Below are 23,472 nucleotides of genomic sequence, written 5' to 3' on the forward strand. Positions count from 1 at the left end.
ACATCCGCAGCGCATAGAGACCAGCAGCTATTTGAACACTCGAGAGAGAAGAGAAAATCAGCACACTGCTCTTTTTGTCACATACATTTTTCATTTTTCCTCTTCTTTCTTCTCTCTCTCTCTCTCTCTCTCTCTCTCTCTCATTCTCTCTCCTTTCCTCTTTCCTCTACACTCTCTCCGTCTCTTTCTCTCTCTTCTCTCTCTCTCCCCTCTCTCCTTTACTCTCTGTCGTGACTTGGCTATCATTAATGTGATGACGATTGTTTTATCAAATCGATTAACTATGTTTAATTATTGCGATGATTCAATTACTCATGTAACAATTCATCATCAGCAATTTTGAGGCACCACGGAAAAGGTTTATTTACCGAGTTACCGTTTGCCGAAATAACTTTTAAAGATATAAATATCTCTTACATTTCAGTCATCAATCAGTCATTAATTATTTGTTATTTACCTTCTATCATTCTCATTCTGAATGTCACAAAATCCTTCTGCACGAACCCTAGCATAAATTATGAATCAGCGATATACAAATTGGCTTAATTATTGTTTTACTGTCTAACTAAATAATCACACAGAATTACATAAACACACAAACAGTATAGTTATTGGTTATTAACACAATGCAATGAAAAGTCTAATAACCAGGACAGATCAGAATATCGGAATAAACCGATACGACGGCTTGTTACACCAAATGAAAAGGGAGAGGCATGTAAGAAAGAGCGGGAGAAAAGACAAAGGACTTCACTATCTACACACAGCTGATAACTATGCTCAGGGAAATGCTATACTTTGCCGCTCATTCGAAAATAATTGCAATGTATATATTTACGATTGTATGCCTTTGTTGTCTCTCTGTTGAAATCGCCGGTCCGTCTGAGGAGTAATTCGACAGAAAATCTCTGATTGTGTCTGTTAGAACTGATTTTCCAGATGTACCAATGGTCGTTGGATAGGGAAATGTTCTTTAGAGGTACCACCACATGGTTCTCGGTCTTGGTTCGTTAGAATAGATACTTTAGAGGTATCTATAGTAGAGGTCGACCGATTAATCGGAATGGCCGATTAATTAGGGCCGATTTCAAGTTTTCATAACAATCGGTAATCGGCATTTGTGCAGCAAGAAGCCAAGGTAAGTTGCTAGCTAGCATTAAACATATCTTATAAAAAACAATCAATCTTAACATAATCACTAAACTACACATAGTTGATGATATTACAAGTTTATCTAGCTTGTCCTGCGTTGCAAATAATCGATGCGGTGCCTGTTCATTTCTCATTGAATCACAGCCTACTTTGCCAAACGGGTGATGGTTTAACAAGCGCATTCGCGAAAAAAACACTGTCGTTGCACCAATGTGTACCTAACCATAAACATCAATGCCTTTCTTGAAAATCAATACACAAGTATATATTTTTAAACCTGCATATTTAGTTAATATTGCGTGCTAACATGAATTTCTTTTAACTAGGGAAATTGTGTCACTTCTCTTGCGTTCCGTGCAAGCAGTCAGGGTATATGCAGCAGTTTGGGCCGCCTGGGTCATTGCGAACTGTGTGAAGACCATTTATTCTTAACAAAGACCGTAATTAACTTGCCAGAATTGTACATAATTATGACATAACATTGAAGGTTGCGCAATGTAACAGCAATATTTAGACTTAGGGATGCCACCCGTTAGATAAAATACGGAACAGTTCCGTATTTCACTGAAAGAATAAATGTTTTCGAAATGATAGTTTCTGGATTTGACCATATTAATGACCTAAGGCTCGTATTTCTGTGTGTTATTATGTTATAATTAAGTCTATGATTTGATATTTGATAGAGCAGTCTGACTGAGCGGTGGTAGGCAGCAGCAGGCTCATAAGCATTCATTCAAACAGCACTGTCATGCGTTTGCCAGCAGCACTTCGCTGTCCTTCAAGCATTGAGCTGTTTATGACTTCAAGCCTATCAACTCAAAATGGCTAGCTAGTTAGCGGGGTGCGCGCTATTAGCGTTTCACTCAGTGACGTCACTCGCTCTGAGACCTTTAAGTAGTTGTTCCACTTACTCTGCAAGGGCCGCGGCTTATGTGGAGCGATGGGTAACGATGCTTTGAGGGTGGCTGTTGATGATGTGTTCCTGGTTTGAGCCCAGGTAGGGACGAGGAGAGGGACGGAAGCTATACTGTTACACTGGCAGTACTAAAGTGCCTATAAGAACATCCAATAGTCAAAGGTATATGAAATACAAATGGTATAGAGAGAAATTGTCGTATAATTCCTATAATAACTACAAACTAAAACTTCTTACCTGGGAATATTTAAGACTCATGTTAAAAGGAACCACCAGCTTTCATATGTTCTCATGTTCTGAGCAAGGAACATAAACGTTAGCTTTTTTACATGGCACATATTGCACTTTAACTTTCTTCTCCAACACTTTGCTTTTGCATTATTTAAACCAAATTGAATATGTTTCATTATTTATTTGAGGCTAAATTGATTTTATTGATGTATTATATTAAGGTAAAATAAAAGTGTTCATTCAGTATTGTTGTAATTGTCATTATTACAAATAAATAAATAAATGTAAAAAAATCGTCTGATTAATCGGTACCGGCCCTTTTGGCTCCCCAATAATCGGTATCGGCGTTGAAAAATCAAAATCGGTCGACCTCTAATCTATAGTGGTGGGAGGAAATTGTTCTTCTATCTCTTCTTCGGTCGAGTTTCCTAGACTATTTTACATATACAGCTGCAGACTGTGAATGTGTAGTCTTGTAGAGATGTTCTTCTTCTCTCTTGAAAGTTTCAGAGTTTCTAGCCATTCAGTACCTTTCAGCTAATGCTGTCGGGCTCGTTGGCCTATAGAGTGGTAACCATTTCAGCGTGGGGACGCATTTCCTCACGTTCTCTGGTCTTTAGTTTTGTAGATTTCTTAACCATTCGTGACTTCCGGTTCACACCATCCGCCTGCTTGGTCTAATGTACATTTTGTCAGAAGTGGGTTTTATGCACTCTGGGAAAAGTGGGCGTTCCATGACGCCGACGTAATGTGTGTGTTCACGTGGGTGTGGCCACTGACTTGGTTAAGACTTCATATGAAAAACACTTCTCTCATTTAGAAGGCTAACTTCACATTACATCTTCTCACAAATAGTTTCATATTTAATCATATCAGTTCCCCAACATTTGGATGTGAATCTGGGAAAAATATACACATTCACTGGGAAATATACACATTCAGAGATACAGATATGTTGTTATACTGCCCTTCATGGGATCCCAAAACTCAACTGATCCGACTTAATTGTTCTATATGTGCCCACGGACCACTCCAACCGCTTGAACTACAGCAATATTGTTTCATTATTCAACCTTTTGATGTTACCGATTTGGCAGGAGGAATCTCCTTGTAACAAAGAGGTTTCTTTACCCTCAATCCTGCCAAACCCAAAGTTTCTACACAGAATTTACGACCGGTCATAAAACTGGTGGGGGAGAGATAGAAGGGAGTGGGTGGGGATGTGTGTGTGTGTGTGTGTGTGTGTGTGTGTGTGTGTGTGTGTGTGTGTGTGTGTGTGTGTGTGTGTGTGTGTGTGTGTGTGTGTGTGTGTGTGTGTGTGTGTGTGTGTGTGTGTGTGTGTGTCATGACTCACCCAACAGGGCAAGTCATGACATCTCTTTCCTCTACACTTCCTCCCCTCTCCGTCTCTTTCTCTCTCTCCTCTCTCTCTCCCCTCTCTCCTTTCCTCTTTCCACTATACTTCCTCCTCTCTGCATCTCTCTCTCTTTCTCTTTGTCTCTCTCTCTTTCGCTCTTGAATACTGGTCAGGATGCATAAACCCTACCTACCGTTCCTCAACATTCTTGATGTGATTTATGAATCATCACTTTGTTGCATTCAAGGCGCGTATAGTTGAATGTTTAGAGAGTGGTAGCGTCTCTCATAGAGAGACGTAAGGAGGAACAATTAGACCCACGTTTCTTTATTTAACCTTTTATCTAATGAGGCAACTGGCAAGTCAATCAAATTCTTATTTGCAATGATAGCCTGGCAAGGGGCTGGTTGTATGTGTTTTTTACATTTATTTTGTAACTGTCTTGCTATTCTGCTATGGCTCCACTACTAGATGACTCGTGTCAGTTGACGCGTGTGAAATTGAAAGTGCTAGTTCCTTTTCCTGCCAATATACACCAGGTAGTGAACACAGATTACCTGATTTGTGTGGATGTGTGTGTGATTTGTGTCAGTGATTTGTGTGAGTGGGTGTATGTGTGTGTGTTTGTTTGTGTATGTGTGTGGTGTTTCTTATAGTGCTGCATCTTCCATCTTCTATACCCCCCCTTTCTTCATAAGTAATATCTGTAGCAGACCACTATGGAAGCACTGGCCGTTTTGGCACCCAGTCCATGAGCCAATAGTGCTTGTTTAGCAAACTGGACAACCTTCACTCCAACTCCCTGATTTAATGGATCAATAACTGACACTGGGTTAAGTCAACTCAATCCATTCACTACGCTGATATATCACCAAGTAAATGAGAATCGACAAGGAGTGGTTCATGTGGAAAGAAAGTAGTAGCTAACTAAATTCAACCTTGTAGCCTCACCTGTGTGCTGTTTACAACTACTGTACCTAGACTGGTTTAGCTGTTCAGCGGTTTCACTCTCTCTCTCCCTCCCTCCCTCTCTACAGTGGGTGTTGGCCTTTGAGATCTTCATCCCTCTGGTCCTCTTCTTCATCCTGCTGGGCCTGCGCCAGAAGAAACCTGCCATCCCCGTCAAGGAAGGTAGGAAAGAAAGAAAGGAGCTACACAAAAGAGTGTAAAAATTGAAGAGTAATAGAAGTGGTGTAAAAGTAGCCTAAGTGGCAGTCTGTTTATTACCATACAAACTCCTACAACATTGTTTGGCATTATTATTGTGTTTATTTGAACAGGGACAATGTACAACAACAAAAATAAGTCTCAGTACACTTGAGAACAGATGCATTGTGCCAGACTTAGCCCAAAGCTAATTTCAGGCTGCAGTCCCCGGGCAGGTGAACATACAGTATAAACAAGGAAAACATTATTTATACGAACAGACAACATACAAACATCAGACATTGATGTTGATATACCGTAACAGTCAAAGTATAGACACACACAATGCTTCTCACAGTTGTGTCAAGTTGGCAGGATGTTCTTGGGGCGGTGGACAATTCTTGATGCACACAGGAAACTGTTGAGCATGAAAAACCCAGCAACGTTGCAGTTCTTGACACAAACCGGTGCGCCTGGCACCTACTACCATACCCTGTTCAAAGGCACTTGAATCTTCAGTCCTGCCCATTCACCCTCTGAATGGCACAAATAAGCAATCCATGTTTCAATTGTCTCAAGACTTAAAAATCATTCTTTAACTTGTCTCCTCCCCTTCATCTACATTTAACAAGTGGTATCAATACGGGATCATAGCTTTCACCTGGATTCACTTGGTCAGTCTATGTCATGGAAAGAGCAGGTGTTCTTTATCTTTTGTATACTGAGTGTAGGTCTATAATTATTGACCATAATACAATCTCCAGACTTGAATATGGGGGTAACAACAACTGACCAGGACAGCAATGGATTTGGCAAGAGCACAAAGAGATCTGGGACCAGGTTAATGCAGAAGAAGATGAGAGGAGGCCAGGATGCAGAGGGTTGAGGAGTGATGGTGGTTAGTGGTTGGTTAGTTACTGTGCTGTGGATGCGTGAGAATCTCCCATGCTTACCTCACTATTGCCTCCCAGTGGGGAAGGGGTCCACCAGTTCAAACAGTGCTGTAGCCTACAAAGCCCCGTAGATACAGATGTAGATACAGACGCATGTTGGCCTAAATATAGAATGTATGCGTCTCAAATGGCACTGTATTCCCTATATAGTGCACTACTGGTCAAAAGTAGGGCACTTTAAAGGGAATAGGGTGCCATTTGAGACAGCCTTCGTGTGTTGTTGTGAATTGCCACCTATTTCTGTTTAGTTGTTGAAGGCAAACATTAGCTTTGCTAATCTGCTAGTGAAGGGCTGGTTGCAAAGACACTACTGTTAGTCGTGTTGTCATTATAGTACTGTTAGTCATGTTTAGTCATGTTAGTTTGTGCACTGTCATTGTCCACAGACATACACACCTGTTTTATTTATATGTTTTTTTCTCTCTTTTATTCTATGGCCCTCTATTCTTTCTCGCTTTATATCTCTCCCTCTCTCTGTCTTCTTTCTCTCTTCTCTACTCTCTATTGTCTACTCTCTACTCTCTATTGTCTCCTCCGCATGATGCATGTTCACTGCATGCTAGAGCAGTCTGTAAGTGTCAAATACGTCTTTATTATTGTGGCTGTGACTGACTCATTCATGAAAATCTCATCTATGGTTATATTTACCTTGACTCTGACTCGGGTCTCCTAGTGTGTGTGTGTGTGTGTGTGTGTAGGTGAAAAATCTGTCGATGTGCTCCTGAGCAGGGCACTAAACCCTGATTGCTTCTTTAAGTTCCTCTGGATAACAGTGTATGTTAAAGTTCCTCTGGATAACAGTGTATGTTAAAGTTCCTCTGGATAACAGTGTATGTTAAAGTTCCTCTGGATAACAGTGTATGTTAAAGTTCCTCTGGATAACAGTGTATGTTTAAGTTCCTCTGGATAACAGTGTATGTTTAAGTTCCTCTGGATAACAGTGTATGTTTAAGTTCCTCTGGATAACAGTGTATGTTAAAGAACTTAAATGTCAAACTTTTTTTTTTAAATGTGTGTGTATGCCTCCCCTCCTGGGCGATGTGTTGTCAGCACCGTAGTTCCCTTTATAGTGCACTAGTTTTGACCAGGACAGTGTATTATATAGGGAATAGGGTGCCATTTGGGACGTATTCTCAGTGACTGGGGTGGGATCTGTCTACAATGTCATCTCCAGCCAACAGATCCTATTTCACACATCTGACTAATACTAAAGAGCTTTGTGCTCAGGTTAGCGCTGTAAGGCACACACTGGCACCCTGCCACATATATACAGACACACACATACACACACACACACATACACACACGCGGGCGCACAACCACCGGCTCAAATGTGTAGGGAGCAAATACAAAATGTTATCTGTGACTGCACTTACACGGTCATGATCACAAATAAAGTCACTGGGCAGTCCGTGTGAAAATACTATTCCTTCATATGGATTTGAAGGTGAATGTTGTCTGTGTGTGTGAGTATGTGGGAATCAGTATGGGTGCCTGTGTCTATGTTTCTGTGTTTCTGTGATAACCAGTTACTGGTAGCAACATATAATACATCATGTATACATCACATACCTGAACCATGAATCTGTCTGGAACTAGATCTAACTGACTGACACTTGATCTACTTTTCTGCTGGTTGACTGATCTACTAAACCTTTGATGATCTTGTGTCCTTTTATCCTGAGCTCAGTGTGTGAAGGGGGACCAGATGTCCGGTCTGAACTGGGTTGTAATGTGGAAGATATGACTGTTTGTGTCCCAAATGGTACCCGATTTTGTATTTAGCGCACTACTTTTGACCAGAGCACTATTAACCCTGGTCAAAAATAGTGAACTACATAGGGAATAGGATAACATTTAAAAAAAAAAAAATCGTCACACAGTTTACAGCAGGCATAAAAGGTGCAGCGAAATACTTGTTGGCTAGCTCCCTCAATAATGCAGAACAATGATCTATATCAATAAAAACAAGAGAAAAAAGTCAAGGTCAAAAATACTGTAGCAAGTAATAAAAGAGCTAGTATGCTTAGTAATAATAGACAGTATTTACTGATATAAAGTTGGCAGTGTCTTGGCCGCGCAGTATAAGAAATGATATATAATAGAACAGCAGCATTGACTGTGTGTGTGTTTGTGTGTGCCTGAGTGTTTATGTGTCAAATCAAACTTTATTAGTCACATGCTTCGTAAACAACAGGTGTGGACTAGCAGTGAAATGCTTACGGGCCCTTCCCAACAAGGCAGAGAGAAAGAAAATATAGAAATAATACGGAATAATAAAAGTATTAATAAATACACAATGAGTAACAGTAACTTGGCTATAAATACGGAGTACCAGTAACGAGTCGATGTGCAAGGATACGAGGTAATTGAGGTGGATAGGTACATATAACTAGGAATAAAGTGACTAGGCAACAGGATAGATAAAACAGTAGCAGCAGCACATGGGATGAGTCAATATGATGAGGTAGTCAGTCGATGTAAATGGGGGTGTGCTCGGGCCTCCTTACAGTACAATGCATACACGTTTTGTAAGTGTAGGTCTTTGAAATCCCTGTGGGATTTGAACCCACAACCTTGGATTTTGCTTGTGTTCTGCTCTTACCAACTAAGCAACACAGGACTTCAATTCCAGCTACGCAGTTATCAAGGAACATTCCTTCAACATTCTTAGAAGCAGAACTTTTTGACAGGCATGTTCTGTGTTTCAACATCTTTATAGTCTACTGTGCCATGACACAGGGTTAGTAGTGCCTGGAAGGAGAAGCGCCATGATCCCTGTGTGTGTTGCGCCTTCAAGGTTGCGCCTTCTTCACCGTGGTAGTAGTATGGTAGGTCCATGTCAGGTCTTCTGTGATGTGCACGCTTAGTAACTTGAAGCTTTTGACTCTCTCCACTGCGTCCCCGTTGATGCGTCCCCCCCGTCCCTCTTTTCTTGTCGTCCACAATCAGCTCCTTGATTTTGCTGACGTTGAGGGAGAGGCTGTTCTCCTGCCAGACCTCTAACCTCCTTCCTGGCAGAGTGGTGCCAGGAAAACATGTGGGATGTACCGACTGTCGTCTTCAACAGGCTGCCATCACTAGAGAGTCTGTCACTGTCACTGTAACACTTAACATGACAGATATTACTCAGCAGCTCTGAATACTAATTGCCCTTAGGCACAGATCTGGGATCAGTTTGCCCTCTCCAAACCTTACATTAACCATCAGAGGTGGGAAACCCAAAACAAACTGACCTTAGACCAGTGTCTCTAGGGGCTGCTTCATCCTAGACCATCATGAGAAGTGCTCACGTAAGGACTCCTTCATCTGGAATTGACTCAGAAGTGGGTATTTCCAATTTTTATAGGCTATTCAATGAGACAGTAATAGCACCAGAGTAAGTGTCAGCAGTTTAGCATCGGGTTGTATTAGGATAAAGCAACGTTGGTGAGATGGATAGTTTTTTATAATCACAGGGGGTAATTCATTTTTATACCCAAGTCTTATATTAACAAAAAGCTGCAAAATATCACTGCACATTAAGAACAATCAGACAAAACTTCATTTAACATCAGAACACTAGTTGATTCATTTAATCATTTATAGACCATCAACAGATCCTATTTCAGCTTTTAGTAATATCCTTTATAGGTAGTGCTCTACACTGCCAATCAAGGCAACCGTTATATCAAACAATACATTCTCAAAGGGGCCTATTTGTTGATAGCTAGGATGCTTATTGTTATATCCAAAGGGATGCATGACAGTGCAATATGAGGGATTTTTTTTTTTAACCTTTATTTTACTAGGCAAGTCAGATTTGTACCTTGTCAGCTCGGGGATTTGAACTTGCAACCTTTCGGTTACTAGCCCAACGCTCTAACCACTAGGCTACTTTGCCGCCCCGATGAATGGATGAATGCATGTATCATTGAAGAGAATAGAGAGTGTTGTTGCCAGGCGGATGGATGGAGCTGCTGAGAGAGAAAGGTTAAGAAAAACTCTCCACGGTAGTCATGGAAACATGGACCATTCCATTGTACAGTATTATTTTATTTAACCTTTATTTTATCAGGGAGTCATACTGAGACATGGTCTCTTTTACAGATGAGCCCTGAATTAGGGGAGGATTTGGTTGGTGAGGATGCCCTTGTCCCATCGCGCTCTAGCGACTCCTGTGGCGGGCCGGGCGCATGCACGCTGATACGGTCGCCAGGTGTACGGTGTTTCCTCCGACATATTGGTGTGGCTGGCTTCTGGGTTAAGCGGGCATTGTGTCAAGAAGCAGTGCAGCTTGGTCGGGTCGTGTTTCGGAGGACACATGGTTCTCAACCTACGCCTCTCCCGAGTCCGTACAGGAGTTGCAGCGATGAGACAAGACTGTAACTACCAATTGGATACCAATGGATACCAAATTGGGGAGAAAAAGGGGTAAAAGTAAAAAACAACAAATCTAAAAGAAAAGTATCAATCTACGTGACATCAAAGATGGCCAACACACTTTCTGGTAGAGAATGCAATGATGAGTACTAAAACTGTTGCCCGTAATAAAGCACAGTGCGCTATGATAAACTGTATCTACAGTAGCTAATGGCTTTAATGAGGTGGCAGCTGTGTTCATATAGAAGATGACGCCATAGTCTAGAACTGTTAGGAACATCGACTGAATAATCTGCTTTCTAGTATTTAGCGAGAGGCATGACCTATTTCTATAGAAGAAACCCATTTTAATTCTTAGCTTTTTAACTAACTCATCAATATGCTTTTTAAAAGGCAGCCTTTCATCTATCCAGATGCCCAGATACTGTATTTGTAAGTAGGGACACTATCAATATGAACACCATCCAAAGTACATATGCTTCAATTAAGTTATTTTTATGCACTCTAGAGAACAACATATATTTAGTTTTACCTGCATTCAATACTAATTTCAGATCAATAAAGTTTTTCTTTAGTACAATGAAGGCAGAAAATAGCGTACACAACAGTATCATTGGCATACAAGTGCAGGTAAAACATTCTTACAGACATCAATATTGTTAATGTAAACAGTAAAAAGTACAGGACCCAGAATCGACCCCTGCGGGACACCTTTCATTATGTTCAGACCTTGTTTGTATGGACCTAGTTTTTTTGCAGGCTTGGTGAAAGCGTGTCCAGCACTCACCATTTATGAGTGGTTTAGAAACAAAAGCAACATTTTGTTGAGACAGAATGATGACATTATGTCCAAGAATTCAGCCCTGACATCTTGGTCCCTCTCCTCTCTGGCTACTGACTGTGTGTTATCTGTGACCTAACTTCCTCTCTCTTTTTCTCTTTACTCACTTGACATACTTTTTGGGGTTTGGTATTTACATTCAAACCCTCCATCTCCTCCCAACCAATCCTATAATCCTCTCCCTTCTCGCTCTTCCTTGCTTTTCCTGTGAATCATATATCTTTGTCCTGCCTATCTGTGTCCTGCCTATCTCTCCCTGCCCTTCTTTATCCCTGTCTACTCTCTCTATTCTTGTCTTCCCTACCTACCACCTGTCCCCCCTGTCCTTCCCTGGTGTCCATCCTGTATGTCCAGCCTTCTACAGCGCAGCTCCCCTCACCTCAGCAGGCATCATTCCCATCATGCAGTCTCTGTGTCCCGACGGCCAGAGGGACGAGTTCGGCTTCCTACAGTACAAGAACTCAACGTGAGTCAAACAGTCCCAGCTTCTTTTCTCTCTCTCTCTCTCTCTCTCTCTCTCTCTCTCTCTCTCTCTCTCTCTCTCTCTCTCTCTCTCTCTCTCTCTCTCTCTCTCTCTCTCTCTCTCTCTCTCTCTCTCTCTCTCTCTCTCTCTCTCTCTCTCTCTCTCTCTCTCTCTCTCTCTCTCCTTTATGACAGGCAGCTAATAGTTTAATGCCATTAAGCACTAATGTCCTAACAGTGTTAATGTCCATAACACTTAACAGTAGGATTGGATGGTGGTCATTACCTGCAATTGTATGCATGTGATTGATTAATCTCCTTCTGCTTAGTTTTTAGATTTGTCGGCCTCTCCTAATGGGAGGGGGCTGTCATTGTGTCTTTACCTAGAACGATACCCCACACCTCTCTCAATAATCTCTATTTTCTCTTTTCTCTCTCATCTGTCTGCTCTCTCTCTCTCTCTCACACACTCTCTCTCTCTCATCTGTCATCTCCCTCTCTCATCTGTCCTCCCTCTCTCTCTCTCTCATCTGTCTTCTCGCTCTCTCATCTGTCTGCTCTCTCTCTCTCTCTCTCTCACTCTCTTCTCTCCCTCATCTGTCTTCTCCCTCTCTCTCTCTCTCTTTGTCCCTTCCTTTCACTCCTTCCACTCTTTCCACCTTTCTTTCCCTCACTCTCCTCTATTTCACCCCTCCCCTCCCCCAGTGTCACCCAGTTGTTGGAGCGGATCCGTGAGGTGGTGTTACAGAACCACCTGTTCACAGCAGACAGGCCAGGACTGGGCCAGGAGCTGGAGTCCCTACAGCAACACCTGGAGAGCCTCAGCACATCCGCAGGGCCCTACCCACTGGACAACAATTTCAACACCAGCCATGGTGTGTGTGTCACATTTGTTTTTCAAAGGTTATGACAGTTATTTTATTTTCATGATGGTTCATAACCATTGGTTACACGGTTATACAGCCCTATGTGTGTGTGTGTGTGTGTGTGTGTGTGTGTGTGTGTGTGTGTGTGTGTGTGTGTGTGTGTGTGTGTGTGTGTGTGTGTGTGTGTGTGTGTGTGTGTGTGTGTGTGTGTGTGTGTGTGTGTGTGTGTGTGTGTCTGTGTCACAGTAAACCTGTACCTCTCTAAACTACCTCTGCTCTCAATATTGAGGACACCAGCTGTAGACAGATTTGGAAGACAAGCAATTTAACCTTTCAAATCAAAGGTTTGTGTTTGTCCTTTCAGGGCACGGAAATCAATAAGCTTGAGGAATTCTAGAAAGAAACAAGTGCTCCCTCTGGATAGTGATTTCCTGCAGTGTGTGTGCGTGCCACACCCAAGTGATACACATGCACAAAAAAGTTTCAGGAGGGCAAAGACCTTTGGGTGGAAACATTACACAATAAACTGCAGGAGCATTCATCCGTTTGCAGTGTTGGGGAGTAGTGAACTACATGTAGTTTAACTAGTAATTTAACTAGGTTTTGCAGTAGCTTGGTGGTAGTTGAACTAAAATCCAATCTAGGTAGTGTTTTCAGTCGTTAATTACTTTTTTTTTGCCATGTAGTGGTGTAGCTAACTTCTGGAACTACACACTACTCTTTTTGGGTGAAGTAGGCGATCATTTCCTTTCTTTTTCATCAGCCGACCTGCCTAATTCTCACTTGAAACATAGTTTTTGTGTTGAATAGGCTAAATTACACATTCTGCTAGCAAATGACCCCAAAGTGATCTGTCTTGCAATTTGTAGTCTATGACATTTCAGATGTACATATGATCATTTTTCAAAAAGTAGCTTGGATCTACTGAACTACTTTTTCAAAGTTACTTTAGTTAAGTCAATTATATTTTTCTTAAGGGTAGCTTTAGTGTAGCTTAACTTCTTCCAGTGTGAAGTAATTGGTAGCTTGGTAAACTACATTTTCAGAGTAGCTTCCACAAAACTGTCAGTTTGTGGGTATCTATCTTAATTCCATTCGTTTATTTTCGTACCCGGCCCCTACAAGTTATTGGATGTACATACACTGCATTTGATACTGCTAGCATTTGATACTGTTCTGTGCGATTTCTATTGGATAAGCAGTTCCTGGAAGTCTTCATGTGTATTATCTGTGGTTGTGCTGTGTGATTCTTGCCCTGCAGGGTTCACAGTAGCCAGTGTGTTGAAGAACCAGTCAGTGTTCCATCAGTTCCTGGTCAGGAATCTGTCCCTCCCCAATGACACCGCCAGCCTGCTGCTCTCCACTCCTGTCAACCTCAAAGAGGTCTGTGATCCTGTCACATGCACGCGCTCACACACGCTCCATCCACCCACACACACACACTGTACCTCCCTAGTCCTCATCTACCCCCTGGGGACTGTTTTAGTTATGGGGTAATGCAGAGTTTACATTCAAATGTTGTGACATGACTGATGAACAAGGAAGTAAGAAACAATGTTAGTATAGACTGCCAAATCTAAAATCTTGGCTGTTGGGTATATTTACATTTAGATAACACCATTTTGACATCTAAATTTGAATATACACCCGTTTGCCAAGATTACAGATTTGGCAAAGACGTATTGTCATTGAGGAGTGACATTGAATCATACTGTATCAATATATGGCTTGGTGCCTCCCAACTTTCTGTTTCCCTCCATCTCTGTCTCATTTAATTGTCTAGGCCTGGCTTCAGGTCCTCATCTTTATCTTCTCCAGTCAGTCACTTTCTGTCTGTCCCTCCTTGTTTCTCTTCATTATCCTGTCTTTCTGACAGCTTTCCCTATGCAAACAAACACTGAAGTCCTGTCTGCCACCTATGTGTGTGTGTGTGTGTGTTTGCGTGTGTGTTTGTGTGTGTGTTTGTGTGTGTGTGTGCACGTGCGTGTGTGTGTTTATCTTCCTGTTCTCTGAGTGTGTGGGTCCTCTCTTTCACTTGCTGAACTGCAGGTATTCAACCTGATCTTTGGCCTGTACCCCAGAACTGGAGGGGGCAGTAGTCACAGTTCTGGAGGGGAAAAAGAGACCACACACACCCCTGCAGAGAAGATCCTTCAACTGGAGGTAGGCTACTAATGGGAAATATTGAATTTAATTGATCTGAGTCTGTGTATTAGCTCAGCAGTAATCCCCTCCTATCGTCCCCTCAGGAGAAGCTGCTGGGAGTCATGCAAAGTCTGGATGGTGGACTGATCCACAAAGCTTTACGAGACCCAACCAAAGCAGCCCATCGTCAGGCCCTACTCAAACTCATGTCCCAGGCTTTAGGCCTAGCAGGAGGAGGGGCAGGCCAGAGATACGACCCCCAGGGACTGAAGGAGGTGGAGGTGCACTGCCTATCTTATCTATCCTCCTCTATCTGAATCATCCTCCTTTTCTTTCCTCCTCCTCCTGTCTTTTTTCTATTGAATCAATAGCCTTTATCGTATAGCCTGAATCAATTACCTTTATCAATAGCCTTTACAAGACTACCATTGAAATAATTGATACCATACATGATGATGATGATGATGGTGAATTCTACTGAATGTGCTGTTGATTGTTTTTTCAAAGGGTGTTCTCCTGACTGGTGCCATGTTGGAAATGCTTACCTGTGGGGAGGATGGGCCTAGTGAGCTGAGCAAGATTCTATTGGTTCCTGAGAAGCAGCAGTCCCTGCTCCAGGCCTATCACAGCGCAGCATGTGGTGGTGGGGCGGGACAAAGGACTGAGCGGTTTGGAGAGATGAGCCAGGAGCTCCGAGAGCAGATAGACACACAGAGCCTCATTGACAAGGTACATTAGAGACAATCGCTTCATCCAAAATGGCACCCTATTCCCTATTCAGTGCTGTAATTTTGACCAGGGCCCATAAAAAAAGTAGTGCACTATATAGGAAACAGGGTGCCATTTGGGACACACTCAATGGCTGCTTTGAACTGAGAATCCCTGTGGTGAGGTGCTTTTCCCTCATCAAACACACATAAATAAATACTGTGGATTTTGTATTTGGAATGGCTGACATTCTATGGCTCCTCAGTATCTATCTCAGTAACTATCTCAGTTCCCTATCTATCTCAGTATATACTACTGTATCTCAGTATCTATCGCTAATACTCTCATTATTCTCTCTCCCTTTGATTCTTCTCCACATCTGTCTCTCTCTTTCTTTCTCTTCTCTCATACTCTCCCCCTTTCTTCTGTCTCTCCACACCTTTCGGCCTTCTCTCTCCAGCTGCGTCTGGAGCAAGCCAACTCCTCGGCCCCTCTGTCCCAGTCCCACCTGGGTGCTCTGCTGAAGGACTTGGCTGACGTGGAGAGGCTCCTCAGGGATGTAGACCTGCTGTCAGGCCTGGCTCGCCTGCTCCCCAAGGGCGCCTGTGTCGGCCACGCCCCCCCTGGGGCTCCAGCCAACACCACCACTTCCTGGTCCCTCAACGCCACCACCTGGGGGCCCAACACCACCGAGAACCCCTGGGAGGAGGGCGGAGAGGAGGGGAGAGGACGAGAGAAAGAGAATGTGAAAGAAGAGAACCCTCACTCGTTTTCTACCTTTGTGCAGCTGTGGGCAGGGCTGCAGCCTATTCTGTGTGGGAACAACAGGTTTGTGTCTATGTAATAGGATCATTCCTATGCCATTGTTCTTTAACTGCAGATCCAATTGCCTGAATGCTAGTCTGTTTATGCTATCATGCCAATTCCCTGTCACCCATGGAGTTGCTTGGGCACGAACAGATCTGGGACCAGGCTAGAGAGCTACAGGGTGTGCAGGCTTATGTCCCAGCCATATAATAACACACCTGATTCAACTAATCAAGGGCTTGATGCTTTAAATTGTTAAAATGCATCAGGTGTGTAGAACTGGGCTGGTGCCAGAGTAGAGAAACACAGTGCTGTACACCTATGTCGTAAAGGCTGAAGTTGTTGACCCCTGTCTACTGTCTCCAGAATCATTGAGCCAGAGGCTTTAAAGCAAGGGAATATGAGCTCTCTGGGCTTTACCAGTAAAGAGCAGCGCAATCTGGGCTTACTAGTGCATCTGATGACTACAAATCCCAAGATCCTCTACTCTCCCATCGGCTCACAGGTGGACAAAGTCATTCAGAAGGCAAGTACATGACCATGTTCTTTCAAGCTCTGTCATCTGTATCGTTATCGTGGATGTACTGTAGCATGTACACAGTGACTTGTACCTAGACAGTGTACTGTAATAGAGTTATTCAGATGTCATTAGGCTATAGAGCTATGCACACTGCTGCCCAGGCATTGTCTATAGCCATTTGATAAAGTACGAGGAAAACAACTTGGAAATGCTTACGCACACAAGATGTGATCCAATTCCAAATGCCAAGACTTAGGATAGCCGGTGCTCCAATTTTTCTTTCATTTATACGGTCTAGCTGTTGTCAGACACTTTGAGACTCACAGTGTATTGAGAAAATGTTGGGAAGTCACTAGGAGCCCCATGGTCATTTGTATCCCGGCCTTACACATTAATCATGTAGCTACATGTTCTGTTCATCGGTTAAGGGCAAGATGTGTAGGAAGTCAATGCGTTGCTAGATGAATCATGCTATCCTCAGTCTCCGGAGGTCTCGCTATACCACAATATATGCAGAACTGGCCATTGATTCTCTGTTTCTCTGTACATCCCACAAGTTACCCCCGGCTTGTTATTGGCAGATGGTCTATAGCTAGATTTGTTATCTTAGCAAGAGGACTGGAGGAGGGAGGGATTTTAAGAAATGAACAAAACTAGAGAGGGAAGGAGAGAGGCAGAAAGTAGAGGGAAGGGCCACAGAAAGGACTCAACAGAAAAGGTCAGTTGAAAGGATGTGGATAGAGTAACGAGACGTTGACGGGACTGGGATAGCTCTGCTTCAGGATGTGGCTTGCGGACACTGAGAAGCCTCAGCACCTGCAAGCTGCACGTAACACCCTGGACCAGAGCTAGGCCTGGGATAGCTACTTCTGTGTCGGTGACCCGTGACTCTGCTTCTGTGTGAAGGCCAATGAGACATTTGCGTTTGTGGGGAACGTGACTCACTACGCCCGGGTGTGGCTCAACATCTCTGCCCAGCTCAGGACTTATCTGGAGGAGGGCAAGCTGCACCACCACCTGGCCTGGATGCAGCAGGTAACACACAGCTTTTACCTCTCTTCATATACAGTAAGAGGCACTATTCACCTCACCTCATAAGGTAATATTGTCTGATAAATGGCATAAGATTTAACTGGCAATCTTGAAAAAATGCATTGTCCCCCACACAGTATATTAATACAGTCCATATCTTGCCTGATAAGCCCATATGTACACTGTAACATAAACACATACACACTACTGGACAATAAGCCCATGGATATGCCTACCTGTACATTAACTCCTTATGTATTCCTTTTCCTAGTTGACCTCTGACCTACGTGGTCACCCGGAACTGCTGAATGGAACAGACAGTGATCTGCTGCGTGGGTTGCTGGAGGGCAACTACACCCTGCCCAACACCTCCACCCTGCTGGAGCAGCTAGACACCATTGACAACGCCGCCTGTGGCTGGACACACTTCATGTCCAAGGTCAGTATGAAACTTGAATGAAAAAGAAAGAAAGAAACACACAAACACACACAAAAAACACAGATGAATAGTAAATCTAGTAGAAGTAGTCCTGGTTGGAACGCCCAAGGTCACTATCCATTACATGAGAGCTTTATAAGATTCTGGTGTACGGGCAGGAAGAACTGTAGACATGGGTGTTCTGATTCAGACTGACACAGGAAGAGCAGTGGAACCTGAGTACTGTATATTGATCCGAACACGGACAGCAGGCGTGCAGTAATATGAGCACTGATAATCAGTTCTGGACAAGGAAGCAAAGCTCCATTCAATAGTCCCAGGATTCATCCCAAATGGCACCCTATTCCTTATATGGTGCACTACTTTTGACCAGAGCCCAGGGCAGGGACTATTATTACCGATGTTGCCGATATAGACGTTTCCTGTGCTCTTGGGGGTTGGCGCTGCACTCTGGCTGCCATCTGGCTGGGATCAAGGCAGAAGACAATTTTCCATTGACTGCAAGGAATATGGATCTATAAAGTATTCTTCTTCTTCTTCTTGTTCCAGGTCAGTGTGGATATCTTCAAGGGTTTTCCGGATGAGGACAGCATCGTCAACTACACACTGAACCAAGCTTACCATGATAACATCTCAGTGTTTGCCAGTGAGTAAACTAACCACTGCGGTGGACAGACTACTTGATTTAACCTCTCTGGGGTAGTCCCACATACCCCAGTGAAATAGCAGCCAGTGAAATAGCAGGGCGGCAAATTCAAAACAACAAAAATCTCATAATTCAAATTTCTCAAACATACAACTGTTATATCCCATTTTAAAGATACACTTCTCGTTAATCCAACCACATTGTCCGATTTCAAAAAGGCTTTACGGCGAAAGCATAACATTAGATTATGTTAGGACAGCGCCGAGACAAGAAAAACCACACAGCCATTTTCCAACCAAGGAGAGGCGTCACAAAAACCAGAAATACAGCTACAATTAATCACTAACCTTTGATGATCTTCATCAGATGGCACTCATAGGACTTCATGTTACACAATACATATATGTTTTGCTCGATAAAGTTCATATTTATATCCAAAAACCCCATTTTACATTGGCGTGTAATGTTCAGAAATGTTTTGCCTTCCAAAACTTCCGGTGAATGAGCACATCAATTTACAGAAATACTCATCATAAGCGTTGATAAAATATTCAACTGTTATTGAAAGAATTATAGATACACTTCTCCTTAATGCAACCGCTGTGTCAGATTTCAAAAAAGCTTTACGGCGAAAGCACATTTTGCAATAATCTGAGAACAGCGCTCAGATATCAAAACAAGCCATACATATACCCGCCAATTTGGATTCAACAGAAATGACAAAAATTACATTAGAAATATTCACTTACCTTTGATGATCTTCATCGGAATGCACTCCCAGGAATCCCAGTTCCAGAATAAATGTTTGTTTTGTTCACTATTCCAAATGCAAGGTACGCGCTTACTAAGTCCAGATGAAAAGTCCAAAAAGTTATACTACAGTTTGTAGAAACATGTCAAATGATGTATAGAATCAATCTTTAGGATGTTTTTATCATAAATCTTCCATAATATTCCAACCGGACGATTCCTTTGTCTTCAAAAAAGAAAAGGAACACAGCTAACTCGCACGTGAGTGTGCGCGATTGAGCTCATGTCATTTTCTCAGTCATCTGATTCCAATGGCTCTTATTCTTTCCCCAATCACAGTAGAAGCTTGAAACAACGTTCTAAAGACTGTTGACATCTAGTGGAAGCCTTAGGAAGTGCAAAATTACCCCATTGACACTGTATACTGGATAGGGAATCACTTGAAAAACTACAAACCTTAGATTTCCACACTTCCTGGTTGGATTTATTCTCAGGTTCTTGCCTGCCATATGAGTTCTGTTATACTCACAGACATCATTCAAACAGTTTTAGAAACTTCAGAGTGTTTGCTATCCAAATCTACTACTAATATGCATATCCTACCTTCTGGGCCTGAGGAGCAGGCAGTTTACTACGGGCACGCTTTTCATCCGGACGTCAAAATACTGCCCCCTACCCCGATGAAGTTAATCACAAGAACGGATATGACAACTTTACTGTCCATTACATTATCACAAAATAGAAATATGTCTTTGGCACTCGATTAGGCTTTACAGTAAAAACAGATCGTGGCTAATGGCCAGGCCCAGGTGGCCAGATGGATTTTACGGAAAGGGCAGTGGCTATGGCATGCAGCTAGCCTCCGATCGGAAATAGGTTTCATATTGTGAGGAAATAATGTCAAAGACATATTGTACATAATGTCCCCCTCCCTCTCATCCAGGTGTGATATTCCAGACCAACCTAGATGGCTCCCTGCCTCCTCATGTCCTCTATAAGATCAGACAGAACTCCAGCTTCACAGAGAAAACCAACGAGATCCGCCGGGCCTACTGGCGCCCAGGGCCCAACACGGGGGGAAAGTTCTACTTCCTCTACGGCTTTGTCTGGATCCAGGGTACGTGACCAGAATCCTCCATGTTGTCTACTGAAGTGTTGTAAATGTAGACTGAAATGTTGTCAATTCTAGCCAACTCTAGCCAAGTTTAGCCAAGTTTAGCCAAGTTTAGCCAACTCTAGCCAAGTTTAGCCAAGTTTAGACAACTCTAGCCAACTTTAGCCAACTGTAGACAATTCTATCCAACTCTTGACAACTTTAGACAACTCTAGACAACTCTAGCCATTATCATCAGCATCACAGCCACAAAGGCATTAAACAGATTCTTCGGGATTTTGGCAATGAGGCACTTTATCTATTTCCCCAGAGTCAGATGAACTCGTGGATAACTTTTTTACGTCTGCGTCCAGTATGAAGGAAGTTAAAGGGAGTTTCACAAGCCAATGCTAACTAGTGTTAGCACAATGACTCCCTTTAACCAAAGCAGAATAGATTGGCACCTGGGCTATTTCAAATTAATTAATATGAAGAAAACTGTTGGCTCTAATTAGTGTTTTATACAGAATTGGAATGCTGGTATGGCATTTCCAAATGTTGTTGTGTCGTTGGTATGTTTCTCATTCCCCTTGCTTAGTAGTAAAGAAGACGTCTCAAAACTCAAAGCTGTACTTGTTGTCTCAACGTTATCTGCCGAAGGCAAAACTATAAATAGGCTATACTGTACATAGACTATAAATCAACTGACAAAATCAGGTTCGCGGAGGACACAATTGTTATGTCAAACACATTTTTGCTGGTGTTTTATTAAGATAAGGGTTAATTGGGGTAAACTGCTTACCCTAGTGATCTTGAGGTGGGCACACCTGTGTGGGTACCAACGCCAAGCTGCAGATCCAGCACATTCTCCGTATGTTTTGGGGAAAACTTGATGGGAAGGCTTACTCACTAAGGTGTAGACTGGCCCTGTCATCTCTGCTGTGTGTGTGTGTGTGTGTGTGTGTGTGTGTGTGTGTGTGTGTGTGTGTGTGTGTGTGTGTGTGTGTGTGTGTGTGTGTGTGTGTGTGTGTGTGTGTGTGTGTGTGTGTGTGTGTGTGTGTGTGTGTGTGTGTGTCCTCAGATATGATGGAGAGAGCCATCATTAACACGTTTGTGGGCCATGACGTGGTGGAGCCTGGCAACTATGTCCAGATGTTCCCTTACCCCTGCTACACAAGAGACGAGTAAGACTTGGAACTCTCTCAGTATACCTCTCCTCTACTCTCATTGGGTTTTTCTTATAGTTGCTCTGCCCTGGGACTGTGGCCAAAATAACCATTCATTCTGGCACTATTTCTATCTGAGGTAATCAAATTATATTGGCCCTGCGCATTTAGATAGATAGATAGATAGATAGATAGATAGATAGATAGATAGATAGATAGTACAGAACATTATTAGTCAAAGACTGAAGTACATTTAAAATGTCACACATAGCCTACATATTAGTACATACAGTACACACAATATCTAGGTCTAATATGTAGTACAATGCAAATTACAATACAAGATATATAAAAATGCGTGTGTCTCTTCACAGTCCCCTTTATCAGTTTTTTAAAACTGGTTTTAATGCTAGCTTGAGTTACCTGGGGTGGCAGAGAGTTCCATGTAGTCATGGCTCTGTTTAATACTGTGAGTTTCCCAGCCTCGGTTCTGGACCTGGGGACTGTGTAGAGACCTCTGGTTGCATGTCTTGTGTTGTACCAATGAGTGTCCAAAATGTCTGCCAACTGCTTGAACAGACAGTTCTGTACCTTCAACACATCAATACCTCGCACAAAGACCATTAGTGATGCAGTCAATCTCTCATCAACCTTGAGCCAGGAGAGATTGACATACATGTTACTGACACTTACCCTCCGTGTACATCTAAATGCGATACTTGCTGCTTTGTTCTGGACCAAATGCAATTTACCTATGTCCTTCTTTGCCGCACATGACCACATAGCTGGGCAGTAGTCCAGGTGCGACAAAACTAGGGCCTGTAGGACCTATCTGGTCGACTGAGATGTCAAGAAGGCAGAGCAACGCCCTATCATGGAAGGACCTCTTCTCAATTTAGCAACCATTGAGTTTTGACCGTGAACGCTTGCTACCCAGGGCTACACCCAGCAGTTTAGTCCCCTCAACTTGCTCGATTGCCAAATTATTCAATAATAGATCTAAATGAGGTTTAGCATTGAGCGAGTGATTTCTCCTGTCTGTTGTTGGTCCATAGCTTCCTGTTTGTGATCGAGCACATGATGCCTCTGTGCATGGTGATCTCCTGGGTCTACTCTGTAGCCATGATGATCCAACACATTGTGGCGGAGAAGGAGCACCGGCTCAAAGAGGTGAGACTGCCTGCAGCTGCATGCTCAGCTGTCTACACTAGGGTCTCCGTGTGTTTTCCAAATGGCAACCCCTTTATAGTACAACACTTTTGACCAGACTTCTAGTCAAAATTGGGAAAAGGGTGCTATTTAGAATGCGTCTCCTATCCAATGTCTGTCTGTTTTATTGGGGCAGCAACACTAAAGCCATCTACTCTCTGCCTTCGTTTGGCATCCTATAGCAAGATGATGTCACTTGTATTGATTGCCTCTCTTCTGCCCCCTGCTGGAGAAATATGGATTTCATATACATGTTTTTCCAAGTTGAATTCCTATGATAATATTGTGTTTTTTTCCCTTCATATTCAGAATATTTTGTTTCATATCTGGGGGGGGGGGGTTGTTGAGGTTACATTCACATCCATATGAGTGACTGTAAGAGTGTAAATAAGAGGAATAAACTCTTACGGAAAGTAACCTGTATTTCCCTGCCTGGTCTGTAGGTGATGAAGATGATGGGTCTGAACAACGCGGTCCACTGGGTGGCCTGGTTCATCACTGGGTTTGTCCAGTTGTCCATCTCAGTGACGGCCCTGACGGCCATCCTGAAGTACGGTCGGGTGCTCCTCCACAGCGACATCTTCATCATCTGGCTGTTCCTCTCCATCTACGCCATCGCCACCATTATGTTCTGGTAATGACACCACTACTGCTCTGACGTTAGTCTAGTA

The 23,472-nt window shown here is 42.9% G+C and overlaps 1 protein-coding gene across 7 annotated transcripts in view; it reads left to right on the plus strand.

Annotated features, from left to right (window-relative positions):
- Positions 1-23,472, plus strand: part of abca2 (ATP-binding cassette, sub-family A (ABC1), member 2) — a 79,989-nt gene that overhangs the window by 32,120 nt on the left and 24,397 nt on the right. For 4 of the 7 annotated variants that reach the window (XM_045707051.1, XM_045707053.1, XM_014171163.2 and 1 more), the window contains exons 2-18: positions 4,694-4,787; positions 4,872-4,874; positions 11,313-11,424; positions 12,126-12,295; positions 13,548-13,669; positions 14,336-14,449; positions 14,536-14,712; positions 14,939-15,160; positions 15,600-15,967; positions 16,313-16,472; positions 17,373-17,501; positions 17,770-17,937; positions 18,487-18,583; positions 20,277-20,450; positions 21,508-21,610; positions 22,648-22,762; positions 23,245-23,435. In XM_045707051.1, the coding sequence (XP_045563007.1) occupies positions 4,694-4,787; positions 4,872-4,874; positions 11,313-11,424; positions 12,126-12,295; positions 13,548-13,669; positions 14,336-14,449; positions 14,536-14,712; positions 14,939-15,160; positions 15,600-15,967; positions 16,313-16,472; positions 17,373-17,501; positions 17,770-17,937; positions 18,487-18,583; positions 20,277-20,450; positions 21,508-21,610; positions 22,648-22,762; positions 23,245-23,435 (2,519 nt within the window). The remainder of the gene's footprint in view (positions 1-4,693; positions 4,788-4,871; positions 4,875-11,312; positions 11,425-12,125; positions 12,296-13,547; positions 13,670-14,335; positions 14,450-14,535; positions 14,713-14,938; positions 15,161-15,599; positions 15,968-16,312; positions 16,473-17,372; positions 17,502-17,769; positions 17,938-18,486; positions 18,584-20,276; positions 20,451-21,507; positions 21,611-22,647; positions 22,763-23,244; positions 23,436-23,472) is intronic. The other 3 variants (XM_045707049.1, XM_014171165.2, XM_045707050.1) reach the window with 2 other exon arrangements.

The sequence above is a fragment of the Salmo salar genome, chromosome ssa24 (assembly GCF_905237065.1).
Source record: "Salmo salar chromosome ssa24, Ssal_v3.1, whole genome shotgun sequence".
Taxonomy (NCBI): Eukaryota; Metazoa; Chordata; class Actinopteri; order Salmoniformes; family Salmonidae; genus Salmo; species Salmo salar.